The sequence below is a fragment of the Oncorhynchus keta genome, chromosome 1, assembly GCF_023373465.1.
Source record: "Oncorhynchus keta strain PuntledgeMale-10-30-2019 chromosome 1, Oket_V2, whole genome shotgun sequence".
NCBI lineage: Eukaryota > Metazoa > Chordata > Actinopteri > Salmoniformes > Salmonidae > Oncorhynchus > Oncorhynchus keta.
Window position 1 is genome coordinate 76,202,664 of NC_068421.1, and position 20,310 is coordinate 76,222,973.

Sequence of the window (20,310 nt, forward strand, 5' to 3'; positions counted from 1 at the left end):
CTAGTTAAATAAATAGGTACGTTTGTGGGATCACACTGAACATAGGTTATTAAGGTCATACGTAAGCCCTTCTTTTGATGTTGATCGGTTGGTAGATCTGATTGGAGTCCTTCATTGTCAGAGATTTGTTTTGTTCTGGAATGTGCCCAGCCTAGGTCCCCCTCCCTTACAGATGGTGATATGGTAGCTTAGCCCTCTCATCTGATATCAGCTGTGTGGTTTGGCTGGAAGGAGAGACAATCTTTTCAACTGATTCCATCCATCCTGATTGATCTAGTCTGTTTGTATCTGGGATATCACCGCAGTAGTCAACAGCTCGAATGCGTCCCAAATGGCACCCTATTCCCTATATAGTGCACTACTCAATAGCAGTGCACTATATAGGGAAAGGGGTGCGATTTGAGAAGTAGCCCTATCAGTGTTAGTCACACTACAGATATCCAAGAAATTTTGGACGAAGATGTAACTGTCTCCACAACAATGCTGTTGACAGCTTCTGAGCGACCCTTAATTATTCTATCGTAGATTGTGTCACGGAAATGTGTTATTCATTTAAATCATGTGTCAAATAGGGACTCCGTTTTTATGGACTGAATCCATAAAAGTTCAAAAATAACTCATGACAAATGAAAAGGTCTGATTCCATAACTCTATGATTCCATTATTCCATTATGTCTGACTAAAATGTCATCCTTGGGTCATGTGGGAGTACGATTCCATCTTATGATCTCCATTGTATCTGAGAAACAGTATCTAATGACAATTTAATGCCCTGGCAATTTAGTTGAATGTCAATAATCCTGAATAGCACGCAACTGCTAGGCTATACAGTCAAATCGTGTGGACTTTCGTCTCGTGTTAAATGGTCCAGCGTTTCAGAGCTTACATCTGTTTTCCCAATCATTTTCATCCTGATCCCCAGAATTATAGGGCACGTGTATTTACCCTCATCAATTGCATAGAAAACATCCAGATTGAAGTTATTCTTTACTCTACACTTTTTTTCTTCCTTGAATAACAGTCTAGATAAATAGCCATTTATATAGAGTTGTATTGAAAGAACCAGAGCATCTAAGATTCCAGAGGTGTCGTGATGTAACCTCATTCCCTGAGGTCCAAGGATTGTTGCCCGCATCAGCCTGGAGAATGTGCTTGTTTAAAAATGACCTTCCTCTAACCGGGGATTTCTTCGTGCCCTGTCGTTTTCCCTCTCAGTATCTTAAGCTGTATACTGTATTGTTGCGTCCTAAATTGCACCCTTTCCCCTATATAGTGCATTACTTTTGACCCATAGGGCTCTGGGTAAAAGTAGTGTGCTGTATAGGGAATAGGGTGCCATTTGGGACTCAGCGCTTCTCTGCTCCGACCCAGGAGGTGTACATGCTCTGCATGAGGCCCTGCTCTTACCTCTCTGTCCTGGACTGCCTGCCTGGCCACCCAGATATCTCTGATGGTTGTATAACATGAAGAAGTGTTCACCTCCCCTCTGTCAGCCCACCCAGCCTCTCCTCTGGCTTCATTCCCTGGTTCGTTTATCAAAGTGTTCAAGTCCATCAGGTTTACAACACTACCTTGGTCTCTCTGCTGAGGTGATGATGCAGGGTGGGATTTATGTGTTGAGAGCCTCTGTATTACAGGACTTTCATCTTCCACTCAGATGCTGTGTTTTTCTCCTCTTCTCTCCTCAGAAAAGATCATAGATAATATTCTGACAGCAACGAAGAGCTATGGTCTGGGAGAGGAGCTGGACAGGTATGTCACACCTCAAGCACCATAACAGGTCTATTACAACAATGGGGATGTCTAGGGGAGTTTAAAAGGGTTTATGCCAGGACATTCAGAAAACTCTGGAGCTGTCTCAGAAAAGCTATTGTCTGGTCCCAGATCTGTTTGTGCTGTCTTGCCAACTCCTATGGCCAAAACAACCATTACATATGAGTTGGCTAGAAAGCACAAACAGATCCGGGACCAGGCTAGAAATATGTTTTTCCAATCCAGGACACTTTGCTGAGTAATTTTACTTCCAACATAAGGATTAATGAATTATAATCACACAGGCAGCAGGCAGCTGTTTTGGTAGTTTTATAATTTCACTTCTGGCCAGTGTTCTGTCTTTTTAGGTCTTGGTTCTTTCCACAGCCACTAGAATCTGCAGACCTGATTTCATCAACTAAGGAAATTGAGAATGTGTTTATTTTTCCACATGGAATGTAGAACTCAGACTAAACATAGGTCACATTCTCTAAAACATAAGACCCAATAGCGAAAGCTCAACTACATATCATATCAGAATCAAATGAATCACTGTGCAGTACTTGGTATGTTCTCACTTCACAAACCTCAGAACTTGTGTTTCTGCTGTTTTTTCCCTGCTCTTCTAGTCAGAGTTGTAAGAAGTGCATCATCATGGGAAATGGTGGTATTCTGGCCAACAAGTCTATGGGTGTGAAGATTGATGAGTACGATGTGATTGCAAGGTCAGTTAAGGCACATTAATTAACACTAGGATTCTTAAATAATCTTCCCTAGATTCCTTCCATCCTCTCTCCTCACCTCCTTCTCAAAATCTCTAGAAGAGAACATCCAAAGTTCCTTCCCTCCGATATGTTTTGAGAAGGAGGCAAAGAGAGAGGATGCGAGGAATTGAGGAAAGACAAATTGAGAAAGAGCCCAGGTTATGTGATTGTGAGAACCCTGTGTTTATCGATTCATAATCCCAGTCCCCCTGTGTGTGTTGCAGGTTGAACGAGGCTCCAGTGTCTGGCTATGAAAAGGATGTGGGCTCCAAGACCACCATGCGTATCACCTACCCAGAGGGAGCCATCCAGAAGACTGAACGCTACGAACAGGACTCCCTCTTCGTCCTCTCTGCCTTCAAAGCTCTCGACTTCAAATGGCTGCGGTCCATAATCTTTAAGGAGAGGCTGGTAAGGGAAATGAGCCCTTTTTCACACTACTGAGTTGAGCCGAACCAAGGCAAGCCAGGCTTGTAATATTAACCCAGCAAACAGGCAACGTTCATATAATGTTAAATAACGTTCGAATTGAGTCCTAATGTATAGAGAAGACATTATAGCCACCGGATGGGAACTTCCCTGGAGAGCTCTGTCAATGTTTGGGAAACTTGCCATTTTAACCATCACAGAGCGCCCCTACTAATGTTCTGGAAATGCAATGTTTGGTTAACCAGGCTAACCAGTAGAGGGCAGTGGGAAGTTACGGTAGACTTCAGAGAGAATCCCTGGACTAACTTTACCAAGCCATATGCACCTGTTTGTCCTGTGTAAACTATGGTGTCGCACTGTGCCCAGGAAATATCAGGGTTAAGAAATGGCATCAAATCAGACCCCGTGTGACGATAAGTGGAAGACATTTACCCATCTTTACCACACTGTTTAATTCAATTGGATAATACTAGATAATAGTAGGCTTATATTCTCACTTTGGAACTCAGAACTTGTTGTGACTGGAGAATAATGTGTCATTATACCACTTGTTTGAGGAATATGTATGCTGTGTGGAGGAATGGACACATTAGAGGACAAGTGCCAGCGTGCTGCATGTTGTCAGTCTGTGAGACAATCACCAATTGGACATAGTGTGAGCCAGTACTATAGACTAACAGAGTGGATGTATTTTTATTCAGGCTTAGCTTATAACTTAAGACCATTGAAGGGCAGTCCCTTTCTTTTGTGCTACAGGTAGTGTATAGTTCTACTCTCAGGTGAGGGACAGACACTTAATGATGTAGTTAATTGGCATGTCTCTAAGAGTGAATAACTCCTTATCTCTTTAAGGAGAGTCTCTCTCTCTGTCTCTTATCTGACAATAGTAACGAAGGTGCTTTGTTGCATACATCTGGGCTCCATTGTTAAAGCCCAGTATCTTATAGTACATAGCAGAGGCTGCTGCCGTTACAGCAGTAAGTTTACCTCAAGGACAGTGTGTATGCCCTGTAACTCTACTCCCCCAGCTCTGCTAAAAGTGAGAAACTAGAAACATTATAGTTGTTTTGTTGTTGTATTATTATCTATCCTGATGCCTGATTACCCTGATTACCCTGATTACCCTGCTTTCATGTACATACAGTATCTCCCTCAAATACCTTGTACCTCTGCACATTGATCTAGTACTCCCTATATATAGCACAATTCTTGTGTATTTTATTTAATTCCTTGTGTTACTTATTTTATTATTATTTCTAAATTCTGCATCGTTGGAAAGGGCTTGTAAGCAAGTATTTCACGGTAAAGTCTACACCTGTTGTATTTGATACATGACAAATAAAAGTTGATTAGATTTTGGGGATTTTGTTGACATACGTGACCAGTTTAAATTTAGCTCTAGAGAATTTGCTTTTTGTTTTCACACACAGTAATTTAGTATTGGATAGTGCTGCTCCGTATACTCAGGTTATGACAGCTTTGAGGGGATGTTTATCAGGATTAGGAGAGGCTTTCTTAGGGAACATGGCCACTGAAAGAAGCTCAATCCCCTAGCTAGCTAATATACCTGAATACCCTTGAGTTGTGCTCGCTAAGAAAACAGAGCTTTTACCTCTGGTCTCCTCAAGTCTACATGCATTACGGTTTGCACTTGCTGTTCAGAGAGAAAGAGAGAGGAGGGGGGGGAGAAAGATACTTGTGTGGGAAGTACAGTGCATTTGGAAAGTATTCCGACCCCTTATCCACATTTTGTTACATTACAGCTTTATTCAAAAATGTATAAAAAAAAAAAAATCCTCATTAATCTACACACAATACCCCATAATGACAAAGCGAAATCAGGTTTTTCGAAATGATTGCAATTGTATTAAAAATAGAAAACAGAAATACCTTATTTATATAAATATTCAGACCCTTCGCTATGGAACTCTAAATTGAGCTGAGGTGCATCCTGTTTCCATTTAGATGTTTCTACAACTTGATTGGAGTCTACCTGTGGTAAATTCATTTGATTGGACATGATTTGAAAAGGCACACACCAGTGTATATTAGGTCCCACAGTTGACAGTGCATGTTAGAGCAAAAACCAAGCCATGAGGTCGAAGGAATTGTCCTTAGGGCTCCGAGACAGGATTACGTCAAGGCACAGATCTGTACCAAAACATTTCTGCAGCATTGAAGGTAAATGACTTAAATGTAAATGTAAATGAAGGTCCCCACAAACACAGTGGCCTCCATCATTCTTAAATGGAGGATGTTTGGAACCACCAAGACTCTTCCTAGAGCTGGTTGCTGGGCCAAACTGAGCTATCGGGGTGAAGGGCCTTGGTGAGGGAGGTGACCAAGAACCCGATGGTCCCTCTGACTGAACTCCAGAGTTCCTCTGTGGAGATGGGAAAAGGACAACCATCTCTGTATCACTCTACCAATCAGGCCATTATGTTAGAGTAGCCAGACAGAGCCACTCCTCAGTAAAAGGCACATGACAGCTCGCTTGGAGTTTGCCTATAGGAACCTAAAGGACTCAGACCATGAGAAACAAGATTCTCTGGTCTAATTGAAACCAAGATTGAACTCTTTGGCCTGAATGACAAGCCTCACATCTGGAGGAAACCTGGCACCATCCCTACGGTGAGGCATGGTGGTGGCAGCATCATGCTGTGGGGATGTTTTTCAGTGGTAGGGACTGTGAGACTAATCAGGATTGAGGGAAATATGAATGGAACAAAGTACAGAGAGATCTTTGATGAAAACCTGCTCCAGAGCTCTCAGGACCTCAGACTGGGGTGAAGGTTCACCTTCCAACAGGACAACGACCCTAAGAACACAGCCAAGACAATGCAGGAGTGGCTTTGGGACAAGTCTCTGAATGTCGTTGAGTAACCCAGCCAGAAAACTCCCCAAATACAAGTGTGCCAGGTTTGTAGCATCATACCCAAGAAAACTCTAGGCTATAATTGCTGCCAAAGGTGCTTCAACAAAGCACTAAGTAAAGGGTCTGAATAATTATGTAAATGTGATATTTCCTTTTTTATATATACATTTGCAAACATTTCAAAAAACCTGTTTTTGCTTTGTCATTATGGGGTATTGTGTGTAGATTGATGAGGTGAAAAAACAATATAATCAATTTTAGAATAAGGCTGTAACAAATCAAAATGTGGAAAAAGTCAAGAGGTCTGAATTCTTTCAGAAATCTCCACAGGATAGTCTGCCCTACTGTCATTCATTCAAGTTTCTGCAAGCCTACCACACATGAGCAGCTTGCCCCAAGCAAGCTTCATTAGACTGTTGGAGCAAGCTATGCTTTCAGAATGCCTGGCGGGAGGACAGACTGATGGAAGAGTACAATGAGGATAATGGGCGGACAGATGACCTTTGAGTTGATATTGTTATTGTGTAATTTCTCTCTCTCTTTAAACCCTGCTTGTAAATGAATATGAATGTGATAATAACAATACATTTTAATCCATAGGTTCCCTCTCATTTAACTCTTTATTACAGACCAGTGAAGGTCAGAGCAGCGTTCTAAGGTTGGGCTCTGACATGGTTTTAAGGTTAAGGTTAGAGGGCTGGGACTGATATGCTTTTGGTCTCTGAGAAGAAAAATGTCGAGCTCTGGTTACAGTCACTGTGGTCATTCCTTCATGGTTGAATGGAAATAGAGCACATGGGACATGTTGTTAAACTCAGCAAACCTGATTCTCCCTACCTTCCTCTCTTCATTCTCCATTCTTTAGAGAAGGATGGGTCAGATTCAAATGGTATAGTATTGTATCTGAAAGTAGGCATAAATAAAATAAACATATTGGGGAATGAAGTACGCTTTTCATCCATGTGTATAGGGTCTCCACAGACAGACTCCCTCCTGTCCCTGCTCTGATCACTTTGAACAGGAGGGGGGTCTGAGAGTATAGGGTTCAGAGGGCTGTGGGCTGGCAGACTAATGGATTCAGGGGTCTGATGCACATCAGAGAGCAACAGTAGCTCTGTGAGAGGAGACCTGGGCTCACCTGGCCTGCCCAGTGCCGACAGGCCGACAGACAGACAGACAGACAGACAGACAGACAGACAGACAGACAGACAGACAGACAGACAGACAGACGATAGATGAATAAGACTATCACTGGGGTGGTCCTGTGCTCTGAGTCCGTGTCTGGATGACTTTTCACCCAGTGACAGCCAGGTGGGTGGGTGGGAGGGGACAGACAGACAGACAGACAGACAGACAGACAGACAGACAGACAGACAGAGACACTCTGAGTCAGCTAGTCATGACAGTCATACTGCGATTCCTCTACTCTTTCTTTATTGAGTCTTTAAATGGCCTTGCGTCTCAAGAAAACACGTCACTTATGTATGCGCACATAAAGCCTTTCTTTTTAATTCATTTTGATTTCACCTTTATTTAACTAGAAAAGTCATATAAGAACACATTTGTATTTACAATGACAGCCTACCAAGAGACAAAAGGCCTCCTGCGGGGACGTGGGCTGGGATTAAAAATGTAGGACAAAACACACATCACGACAAGAGAGACACCACAACACTACATAAAGAGAGATCTAGGACAACAACACAGCATTGAAGCAAAACATGACAACACAGTATGGTAGCAACATAACAACAACACAGTAGCGACACAACATGGCAGCAGCACAACATGGTAGTAGCACAACATGGTACAGAAATTGTTAGGCACAGACAACACAAAGGGCAAAAGGGTAGAGACAACACTACATCACGTGAAGCAGCCACAACTGTCAGTAAGAGTGTCCATGATTGAGTCTTTGAATGAAGAGATGGAGATAAAACTGTCCAGTTTGAGTTTTTGTTGCAGCTCGTTCCAGTCGCTAGCTGCAGCGAACTGAAAAGAGGAGCGACCCAGGGATGTGTGTGCTTTGGGGACCTTTAACAGAATATGACTGGCAGAACAGCTGTTGTATGTGGAGGATGGGGGCTGCTGTAGGTGTCTCAGATAGGGGGGAGTGAGGCCTAAGAGGGTTTTATAAATAAGCATCAACCAGTCTGTCTTGCGACAGGTATACAGAGATGACCAGTTTACAGAGGAGTGCAGTGATGTGTCCTATAAGGAGCATTGGTGGCAAATCTGTTGACCGAATGGTAAAGAACATCTAGCCACTCGAGAGCACCCTTACCTTCCGATCTAGAAATGACATCTCCCTAATCTAGCATGGGTAGGATGGTCATCTGAATCAGGGTTAGTTTGGCAGCTGGGGTGAAAGAGGAGCGATTATGATACAGGAAACCAAGTCTAGATTTAACTTTATCCTGCAGCTTTGATATGTGCTGAGAGAAGGACAGTGTACCGTCTAGCCATACTCCCAAGTACTTGTATGAGGTGGCATAATATAATAACAATAGATTTGCTTGTCATGTATGGAGCTGTAGTAAAGTCTTTCAATGAATCTTATTAGGACAAAGTAACATAGCCCTGGATACTACTGTATACATTAGTTTCACACGGTATGGCATGTACACAGTATAATCACAGTTTATAAACCCTGAGGCGCAACATCGCCAGAAACAGACCAAGCAGACCAGGCCAGAATTTGAGAAGCAAATGAAAGAAGTGAAAAATTCTTCTTTAGTTAGTTAATTTTCTATAAATCTAAGTGCACAACCTAGATTCAAGTCAATGTCTTAAGGAGTTGAACATGTTATTACTCCAACCTCACGAAAGTGTGAAACTGACACGTTTTCATTTTCGTCAAAACAAGCAGTGGCTTTGATTTGATGGCCTGCACATGTGCAGTTTGGCGTGAGACGACCTTTCGACCCGGGGACCTGTTTCTGCGCGTGAGCTTAGCTAGTCAACGTCGCCATGACATCGCCTACAAACATTCTTGGGGATTTCTACAGTTTCATCCTATCTTCATGCTGTACTGTCTTTGGTATAATGTGTGAGTTAGTAATCTGAGGATATGGAGTAAATGTGTAAGGCTTTACACTAGCGCTTCTACCACTACACAGTCAAAATAGACAAACAATGTTGTATTAAAGATTCAATTCTTAGAAATTCATTATGAGACCAGCCTCATTCATAAGCTTTTAGAAGGAGGGAGCTCAAGTTGCGACTCATACTACTGCTAGGCTGCAATTACCAGACGAGTAGACACACACACACACACACACACACACACACACACACACACACACAATTGTCAGTGGTTCTGAATGAGGGAGAGTGTTGGCTGGCAGTAGCCTGATTGTACATAGATAACAGTAGTGTAGACAGAGGCAGGGACTGAGTGGTTGCATTGTACTATGAAGAGCACCAATTACTCTCATGGCCTACTCATAGAAGGGTACAACTCTAGCCTCAGTGTTCTCCAGGGTCAAAGTGCGCCTCATTTAATACAATGCGCGCATCCCACATGACACCCTATTTCCTTTATTGTGCACTACTTTTGACAAGAGCCCTATATAGGGAATAGAGTGTCATTTGGGACACATCCTGTGCTAATATGCAAAGTATTCTTTTGAACCAAGGGGGAATTTATCACATCAGTGTGGTTGGTACAGTTTCACAGAATACTGCTGTGACTGTATGCATATGAGGTATCTAGCTATTTGATCCTCCCTCCCCTCCTCTGTACAGATGGGTTACAGACCTGGGTTCAAATAGTACTGGTTTGATTTTGCCTGGCCTGGAGATTTTGCCTGGCCTGGAGTGCCAGATGGTCAGGGAGGGTTTGCCCTTTTGGGAGTATTCTATTGTTTCCATTTCAGCCAGAGCAAGCTCAATCAAGTGCATAAGTATTTAAAAGAAAATGAACCCTGTTTGAACCCAGATAGGTCTGTTGGGTTTCCCATCCCACTGGCTGTTTCTCTCTGAGTGAGTACGGGTTGAGTGGAGAGGAGGTGTTGGGTTGCCTTCTCAGTTAGACAACAAAATGGTTCCCATTACACAGGATTACCAGCTGGCCTTTCAGTTAGAAGCTTAGAGCTGGAGCTGGAGCAGAGTGATGATGCTACGCTAACATCTTACACCAGTGGCAGCTGGTGGAGGGAGGATGGGCTCTTTATAATGGCTGGAATGGAAAGGTACCAAACATGGATGTTGTGATTTAAAGTGACATACCAGCGATGTGTTGTTTTTAACTGCAGCAAGACCAACATACCTGACTACTGTGTTGTGTGGTAGCACATCTCAGTCCCAGGCCAGGTATCCCAGTAACTGGTCCTACACAGCCCGTCAGGAATGCTCCTTGAGCCTTAGCTAATTACCCTAATGGACAGGGTTATATTGATACAGCAGGGTCTTTTTGCTTTTCTGGTTTTTCATCTGTGTTTTTAATGCCCCTGACCTATCCCTCTCCTCTCGGTACCTCTCGTCAGGGTAATGCTTTCTTCATTATTTTAATGAACAATTTATTAACAACAAAAAAGACATGAAATGACTAATACAGACTATTATAAACATAATATAAAACCAGATAATGATATCAGACACACCCAAAAACAATATCATTTTTTAAATTAAAATAAATAATAGCACCACTGCTACACTACATTAACAGCTGACTTCAGATACATTCCAATATGAGAACAAAAACAGTACAACCTCAACCCCTAAATCTTACATCCATCCATCCTGCCCTCCCACCCACCCTTCCCTCCAATCCACCCTCCCTCCCTCCAATCCACCCTCCCTCCCTCCAATCCACCCACCCCTCCCTCCAATCCACCCTTCCTCCCGCTCCCCAATCCACCCACCCCTCCCTCCAATCCACCCAACCTCCCTCCCTCCCTCCCTCCAATCCACCCACCCCAGCCTCCAATCCACCCTCTCTCCCTCCAATCCACCCTCTAATCCACCCTCCCTCCAATCCACCCACCAACCAAGGCATCATACAAAGATATACTATTAAAGGCAATTAAATAGGACAGAAACAAACAGAAAAACAGTCAAATAAACAAAAACAATGGAAAAAGTTCAATAAAATTCATATCAGCACAAATGGCCACTAAAACAGACATGACAGCTTACCAAAATATGCAAGTTCCACTAAGTAAAAGACAGGCTCTCCACATATTGTATTAATGGAGCCAAGGTTAAGTCAAACTTCTGTTGGGACCCAAGCACAGTGTACCTGACCTTCTCCAGAGACAGAGATGACATCACTTCCTTAACCCACTGCATAAAGGAAGGCAGCTTTGCAGACTTCCAGTGAAAGAGGACTTAGCGGCGAGCTAGCAGCGAGGCAAATGCGATGCATGGTAGCATTCTGGTCTCGGAAAAGTACCCCAAAAATGGCATTGAACAGGTTGGGGCTAACAGTTGTATTACACATATGTGAGAATGCATCAAAACTGGGGTCCCAGAGGCCACTCAAAGAGTGTGGCCTGGAAGCCACTCAAAGATTAATTTTTTTAATTTTTTTAATTTTATTTCACCTTTATTTAACCAGGTAGGCTAGTTGAGAACAAGTTCTCATTTACAACTGTGACCTGGCCAAGATAGAGCACAGCAGTTCGACACATACAACAACACAGAGTTACACATGGAATAAACAAACATACAGTCAAAAATACAGTAGAAAAAAAGAACAGTCTATATACAGTGAGTGCAAATGAGGTAAGATAAGAGAGGTAAGGCAATAAATAGGCCATGGTGGCGAAGTAATTACAATATAGCAATTAAACACTGGAATGGTAGATGTGCAGAAGATGAATGTGCAAGTAGAGATACTGGGGTGAAAAGGAGCTAGATAAATAAATAAATACAATATGGGGATAAGGTAGTTGGATGGGCTGTTTACAGATGGGCTATGTACATGTGCAGTGATCTGTAAGCTGCTCTGACAGCTGGTGCTAGTGAGGGAGGTAAGAGTCTCCAGCTTCAGAGATTTTGCAGTTTGTTCCAGTCATTGGCAGCAGAGAACTGAAAGGAGGAAGAATTGGCTTTGGGGGTGACCAATGAGATATACCCGCTGGAGCGAGTGTTACGGGTGGGTGCTGCTATGGTGACCAGTGAGCTGAGGTAAGGTGGAGCTTTTCCTAGCAGAGACTTGTAGATGACCTGGAGCCAGTGGGTTTGGCGACGAGTATGAAGCGATGGCCAGCCAACGAGAGTGTACAGGTTGCAGTGGTGGGTAATATATGGGGCTTTGGTAACAAAACGGATTGCACTGTGATAGACTACATCCAATTTGTTGAGAAGAGTGTTGGAGGCTATTTTGTAAATGACATCGCTGAAGTCAAGGATCGGTAGGATGTTCAGTTTTACTAGAGTATGTTTGGCAGCATGAGTGAAGGATGCTTGTTATGAAATAGGAAGCCGATTCTAGATTTAATTTTGGATTGGAGAGTATTTAATGTGAGTCTGGAAGGCGAGTTTACAGTCTAGCCAGACACCTAGGTATGTGTAGTTGTCCACATGTTCTAAGTCAGAACCGTCCAGAGTAGTGATACTGGACGGGCGGGCAAGTGCGGGCAGTGATCGGTTGAAGCATTTAGTTTTACTTGCATTTAAGAGCAGTTGGAGGCCACGGAAGGAGAGTTCTTTGGCATTGAAGCTCATCTGGAGGTGTCCAAAGAAGGGCCAGAGGTATACAGAATGGTGTTGTCTGCGTAGAGATGGATCAGAGAATCACCAGCAGCGAGAGCGACATGTAACTGGAAAGAGTTGATATGAGACCATTTGTTAAAACGTAGGCATAAGAATAATGTAAGAGATTCAAAAAGGTAGCCCCATTCCACACAGTCAAAGGCCTTGGCAACATCTAATGACAAAGCAATTGTTTGGAGCCCCCCCACCCCCTTTAAGATTTAGATGCACTATTGTAAAGTGACTGTTCTACTGGATGTCATAAGATGAATGCACCAATTTGTAAGTCGCTCTGGATAAGAGCGTCTGCTAAATGACTTAAATGTAAATGTAAATGTGGAGCGCTTGAGTCCTGGCCAGCACACTATATGTTGATCAGCCTTCTAAGGTTATCTGAGCTATAAGGGTGGGGGATAAAGCCAGTCTGATCCAGGTTGATGATACTACCAATGAGCGTAGACAATCTGTTTGAATGCACCTTTGCTAAGATCTTTTCATCATAATTAATAAGAGAAATCGGCTAATATCCACTCGGATCAAGTGGGTCTTTCCCTTTTTTGTGGATAAAATAGATAATTGCTGTATGCATGGAAGAGAGTAAAGATGCAACTTTATATGCATCATTACATAACTCTATCAAAATTGGAGTAATAATTGTCTGACACTTTGTATAAAAGTCAGAAGGGAGGCCATCTAACCCAGGAGACTTGTTAGAAGGCGTATTATTGATAACATGAGAGATCTCTTCAACCTTAAGCGGTGCATAGAAATCATCTCTATCCTTATCTGAGAGTTGTGGTAAATTCAGGTCTGCAAAAAAGCTATCAAACTTTTGTTTGTCCAGGGTGCTCTGTGATATATAAAGGGTGTTGTAGAAGCCTCTAAACTCCTCATTTATCTGCTGTGACGAGGTAGAAATTGTACACAACCGTATGCCAGCTATATGGTTCCTACTGTTTTGCTGCTTCAGTCTGTATGTTAGCAAGCGGTCAGGTTTTTCACCCATCTCCCAATAAGATTGATTAATGTGGAAAAGTGAATTATCAAGCTTTTTTATGATATAATCTATTAAGCTTATATTTAGTAGCAATATTCTTGTTTAACATAGTTGTGTCTCTTGTTTTGGGAGTATGAAGTGTCAAGCAGCTGAAGCTCACATTGTAGTTCGGTGGAGTGGAGATTGGCAGTCCTTTTCTTGAATGAAGCATAAGATATAATCCTCCCCCTCAATTTGTGATAGTACTTTCCTATCTCTTGTTAGTTTGCTCAAAAAGAGACATCTAATCACTATTCATTTAGATGAATATGCTATATTTTAACAGAGTCCTGTTCAAGCACCATATGCAGCTCCTAGGAGTCTGTAAAAACTGGGAAAGGCATCTGAACACTGGAGCATGGTCCTAAATGACTATATTACCTATTGTAGACCTGAGAGAGATATCCACTAGCAACTGTGAGATTAGGAAGTAATCAATCCTAGTTTAAACATTGTGGGTGGGAGAAATAAATAATAGTCCCTCCCACCTGGGTGTATTGAGCTTGAAATATAATTTAAGCCTAAATCCCTAGCTGGTAGTCTTATTGCAGCTGCTGATTTACTCTCCAGACTATTTCTAGGCTGAGACCTGTCCAAATCCTTGTCTAGAATCTGGTTAAAATCACCCACCAATAATATTGCGATGTCACCCAGTTCTAAGAGAGTTTGAGAAACAAATTGGGCCTGTTTGCATTAGGTGCTTATATATTATATATTATATGTAGCTGGCCTACCATATTTCTATCAGCATGTTAAATGTGCAATCAGAGGGAGAAAAACTCTGGACCACCTTTACTCCACCACCTTTATTCCACACACTGGCCCGTAGTGTTATCCTGGCATCCGCCAAACCCAGATTGGTCCGTTAGACTGCCAGGTGGTGAAGCGTGATTCATCACTCCAGAGAACACATTTCCACTGCTCCAGAGTCCAATGGCAGCGAGGTTTACACTACTCCAGCCGACACTTGGCATTGCACATGGTGATCTTAGGTTTGTGTGCTGGTGCTCAGCCATGGAAAACCATTCCATGAAGCTCCCTACGAACAGTTATTGTGCTGACGTTGCTTCCAGAGGCAGTTTGGTAGTGAGTGCTGCAACCGAGGACAGACTATTTTTACGCGCTTCACACTCGGTAGTTCTGTTCTGTGAGCTTGTGTGGCCTACCACTTCACTGCTGAGTCGTTGTTGCTCCTAAACATTTCCACTTCACAATAACATCACTTACAGTTGACCGGGTCAGCTCTTGCAGGGCAGACATTTGACGAACTGACCTGTTGCAAAGGTTGCATCCTATGACGGTGCCACATTAAAAGTCACTGAGCTCTTGAGTAAGACCATTCTACTGTCAATGTTTCTCTATGGAGATTGCATGGTTTGTGGCTGATTTTATACACCTGTCAACAACGGGTGTCGCTGAAATAACCAAATCCACTCATTTGAAGGGGTGTCCAAATACTTTTGTATATACAGTGTATCTGAAATCTTATCTAAGAGTAGTTTGTGGTCATATCGTGACTCATCTGATCATGCTGTTGTTCTTATGTAGTCTTTTCGCCTAGAGTTTATGACCATGCCCGTGCAGAAATCTTATTGGCATAATACAAAAATCACCATCAGAATCCATCTGTTTCAGTTAGAGACTTCTGTTGTGCATGGGCTGCGTCTCAATGTAACACATCCGCTGATGTCGGCCTTCTGCTTCTGCGGTGGCAGGTGGCAGAGCTACAACTGTGTTTGTCAGACCAGGAGACATCCCAAAAATCAGTCTTCCCATGAAAACGTTTGTGGGGTACAAACGATTTGGGCTAGGAACTATGACCCAACCCCGAGACTCTCACAAATAGAAATGTGTTCTCTGTTTTGCTCATGAGACTCATTTGAAGGTAACCCAGTACAAACCGGTAAAAAATAAATGAAAAAAGGAATAGACTTTTTTGAACCCCCCCCAAAGACTTCTTAGGGGTAGGGGAATTACTAGCCACATGTCAGAGAGTGAGACGGTTGTTTTGTGCTTCGTTTGGTTTCCATCTGTTTCTGATATCGGTAATTTCCTCACACTTTATCACTTCTTTATTACCAGGGAAACCACAGACGGGTTCTGCGTCCCAAATGGCACTGCATTCCCTATTTAGGGCACTACTTTTTGACCAGGGCTCTCGTCAAAAGCATTCGAGTTCTGACACTTCTCTTCTTAATTCTAGAATCTCTACCACGGAAATGGGAAAAATAAAGTAAGGGTTAGGTTCGTGCCAGCCGAGGCCAATTAGCCATGGTATTTATTTGTGGTTGGAGGCTTGACATGACTCATGGAATGGGATGGGTTTTGTCAAAAGGAATCAAAGAAAATATTATTCCTATTGGATAAACAGACGTTCAGCTGGCTTTTATCTACTCCAGAACATTCTCTCTTTGAAGGAAAAACCAAAACAATGCTTCTGTAGCTGTAGCTTCATGGAGATGACGTTACTTCTGTGTTGGGTTAGATTGCCAAGTTAGTTGTCTTAGCGTGCGGTACCTAGGCCTACATGGAAGGGCAACAAATCTCTCTTTTGGACAAAATATAAAAATAGATGATAAATGGCCTGTGCTGTGAGGTGTTCTTTACTTGTCTTTTATAAACCCCTAGCCCGTAAAAGGAACCCCACGTGGCCCGTAAAAGTCACAGGGCTCCCTGAACTGGTTTGGGGTTCTCTGCATCTCCTTTATGAAGTATACAGTCTCTGCTTGGTGCAGGAGAGGAACCTCACAGAAAACAGCCCTGATTTCCTGTACGTCCTCCCACCCCAGTAGGCTAGGCTATGAGCTGGTACTTGGTGGCCTCACACAATTCCAACTCCATCACCAAGTTTGCTGACAACTCGACAGTAGTAGGCCTGAGTTCCAACCATGACGAGACAGGGAGAAGGTAGGCACTCTGATGGTGTGGTGCCAGGTAAACAACCTCTCCCTTAACGTTAGCAAAACAAAAGAGCCGATTGTGAACTTCAGGAGGAACCAGGCTGGACAAGCCCCCATCCTCATCAACAGGGCCGCCATAGAGACGGTCAAAAACTTCAAATTCCTCGGCTTACACATCTCAGAGTAGCTGAAATGGTCTAACCACACAGACACCGTAGTGACTAAGGCACGACAGCTACTCTTCAATCTCAGGATGCTGAAGAAATGTGTCCTGTCCACGAGGGCCCTCACAGTGTTCGACAGGAGCACGATCGACAGCATACTGTCAGGCTGCCTCACAGCCTGGTACAGCAACTCCACCGCCGCGGATAGCAAGGCTTTTCAGAGGGTGATACGTGCAGCCGAAAGCACCATTGGCTGCACACTGTCTGCCCACCAGGACATCTACAACACCAGGTGTCGCAGGAAGGCCAAGAAGATCATCAATGACCCCAGCCACCCAAGCCATGCCCTGTTCTCCCCACTTCAATCACACAGATGCAGGCAGTACAGGAGCATCATGGCAAAAACTGAAAGACTGGCCAATAGTTTCTACCATCAGACCATCAGGCTGCTGAATAGCCACCACTAGTCAGCTACCTGCTCCACCCTCCCCCTGCTACTCCCCCTATGGACATCCACCCAAACTAATTTGTATTTTTTTTTATTTCACTTGGTCCCCACACCATCTCAATGGTCATGCAGCTCCCCCTATGGTCACTCCCCCCACCCCCTCAACAGTCTTTACTCTGCCTCCACCCTAATGGAAATTGTATTATTCATCACTGCCGCATTTGTTATTATGTATATAGTGCTATTTCTATATATATATATATTTTTTTTAACCATTTTCATTATTTTATTTCGTCCTGCATGTTGAAGCTCAAAGCCCAAGATTTTAAGTGTACTCTGCAATCACACTTGCGACCCTCTACATGTGACTATTAAACACTCTGAATCTGATCTCCCCCCTGCCCCAGACCCAGCTTGAGATCTTGCTACAATGGACTAGGACCTGGAACATTGTCTGTGTGACTGACGTGACAGGCTCCACATAACAACAACATTCACCGTTTGTACACTGTGTTGATGACAGCAAGTTGAATATGAATAGGAACCTTTCACAATATACTGTATAATAACTCAAATAAAGCCAATTCCCAATAATTATGTATAGGTGTCATATTCTTTATTTATTACAGCATCTTCCATCACTATTCCCTCTCAGACGACCAGGTGAAACTTGAGATCACATGTTTTTAGTTTTACTACAGTGGGGACTGTGTCCCTGGGCCTGGCTTTATGTGTCCCTGGGCTTGGCTTTATGTGTCCTTTGCTGTGATGTTGTTGCCCTGTCAGAACCAGAGAGGCCCTTTATTCAGAACCTGTCTGACAGAGAGGTGGGATGTGTCTGGGCTTGTCCTGGGCACACAGCCAAATCCGCCTCAAAGCCACTTGGCCATATTTTATAGTCACTCTTTATTTGGAAATATCAAAGGCATCGCTCTGGTCTGTTTGTACAGGTGACTTGTGTTAAAATCCACTGACCAACTGCTAAGCGTCAGCTCTCACTTTGTCAGTTTCTCAGCTGAAGAGAGGAATGCACAACTAATCATGAGGCAGCAGTAGTGTAGTGGAGGGTATACGTAGGTATATGCCTTATACCCAATTATTTTTCAGTGGGCCTTGGGCCTTCACTCCTTAATCTCCACTGATACGTATCAAAGTAGTGGAGTGGAGGTATACGCTGTATCAATTAATAGGGCTGATGGAACAGATCAGAATGTTTAGCTTAAAATGTTGATTAACTATTCTTCACTGTTCTAAAATGCGCACCGCACACGCAAACGGTTTCATGGACAGAGATGGAAATACATGTTAGAAAGACGGGGATTTAAAGATGCAGCAACTATCATGCGTTGCTCATATGACTAGGATAATGTCTTTGGTTGTTAGACACATGAAAGAAAGTAGAAATAAAACCAATAGAGCAGAACTCATATGAGCAAGTCTTTATGCAAAATAATTGTCTCCATGTTTCTATGGTGGGATTTTGACTCTAGGCTACATTGAAGCAAGGTAAGACATGCCTCATAATATGAAGTCAAATTTCCAGGTTTCAAACAATTAAGGAACAGGAAAAATATTGCGATGCTAATGATAGACCTAACTGTCTTCTGGTAGCTGGAAAGGCATTCCCAGAAACCTTCTGTTTTCAATGGTAACTAGCTACAAAGTAGCCTATGCCTACGTACCTGTCAGAATGATATCATGAATATTTGCATTAATCCAGTGGCCATTTATTTTGCAAACTCCATCTCATGTGCTACAGAAACACGGCTAATTAAACAATAATGCGAGGTGCCTGCACACTTGTGGTTTAAGCATTGTTATGGACTTAGAACATACCATTTTGTTGTTTTTCTGTTTAAAAAAGTGTGACTTTGGGAACAAAAACCTGAAAAAATTGTGGGAAATCTAATGCTGTGAATTCCTGACTCAGTTGAACTGTTTCAATAGTAGGCCTACTATTAGCCGACTTTCACAGTACAGCTTGGGTTGACCTGACTGTGAAAGACCAATATGGGATGTATCATGTTAAAGTCATTCAGAGTGCATGTCACTGTTTGTCATTGAGCTTTTCACACAGTGCACCTTTTCTTTGGATGTTTTTTATGTGAGTATACCCACTTCTCCAGGCAGCACTACACCACTGTGAGGCAGAAGAACAAGAGAAGCAGACCTGGGTTCACATACTAAATATAAATAATAAATAAATATATGCCATTTAGCAGACGCTTTTATCCAAAGCGACTTACAGTCATGTGTGCATACATTCTACGTATGGGTGGTCCCGGGGATTGAACCCACTACCCTGGCGTTACAAGCGCCATGCTCTACCAACTGAGCTACAGAAGGACCACATACTATTATAAATCATTTAAAATACTTTATCAGATCAAATGTATTTATATAGCCCTTTGAACATCAGCTGATATCTCAAAGTGCTGTACAGAAACCCAGCCTAAAACCCCAAACAGCAAGCAATGCAGGTGTAGAAGCACGGTGGCTAGGAAAAACTCCCTAGAAAGGTCAAAACCTAGGAAGAAACCTAGAGAGGAACCCGGCCATGAGGGTTGGCCAGTCCTCTTCTGGCTGTGCCGGGTGGAGATTATAAAAGAACATGGCCAAGATGATCAAATGTTAAATGTTAAAAAATAAATGACCAGCATGGTCAAATAATAATAATCACAGGCAGAACAGTTGAAACTAGAGCAGCAGCAAGGCCAGGTGGACTGGGGAAAGCAAGGAGTCATCATGCCAGGTAGTCCTGGGGCATGGTCCTAGGGATCAGGTCCTCCGAGAGAGAAAGAAAGAGAATTAGAGAGAGCACACTTAAATTCACACAGGACACCGGATAAGACAGGAGAAGTACTCCAGATATAACAAACTGACCCTAGCCCCCCGACACATTAACTACTGCAGCATAAATACTGGAGGCTGAGACAGGAGGGGTCTGGAGACACTGTGGCCCCATCCGATGATACCCCCGGACAGGGCCAAACAGGAAGGATATAATCCCACCAACTTTGCCTAAGCACAGCCCCCACACCACGAGAGGGATATCTTCAACCACCAACTTACCACACTGAGACAAGGGCCAGGAATAGCCCACAAAGATCTCCGCCACGGCACAACCCAAGGGGGGGGGGGGCGCCAACCCAGACAGGAAGATCACATCAGTGACTCAACCCACTCAAGTGCTTGATTAAGCTTGCCTGGCTTAATGGACTAATAGAATCGTCCCCAAACTGA

General features: G+C 43.1%; 1 protein-coding gene across 9 annotated transcripts in view; it reads left to right on the top strand.

Moving 5' to 3' along the window:
- Positions 1-20,310, top strand: part of LOC118393206 (CMP-N-acetylneuraminate-beta-1,4-galactoside alpha-2,3-sialyltransferase-like) — an 87,893-nt gene that overhangs the window by 49,750 nt on the left and 17,833 nt on the right. For all 9 annotated transcript variants that reach the window (XM_035785657.2, XM_052461157.1, XM_052461166.1 and 6 more), the window contains 3 exons: positions 1,689-1,752; positions 2,382-2,477; positions 2,741-2,927. In XM_035785657.2, coding sequence (XP_035641550.1) covers positions 1,689-1,752; positions 2,382-2,477; positions 2,741-2,927 — 347 coding nt within the window. The remainder of the gene's footprint in view (positions 1-1,688; positions 1,753-2,381; positions 2,478-2,740; positions 2,928-20,310) is intronic.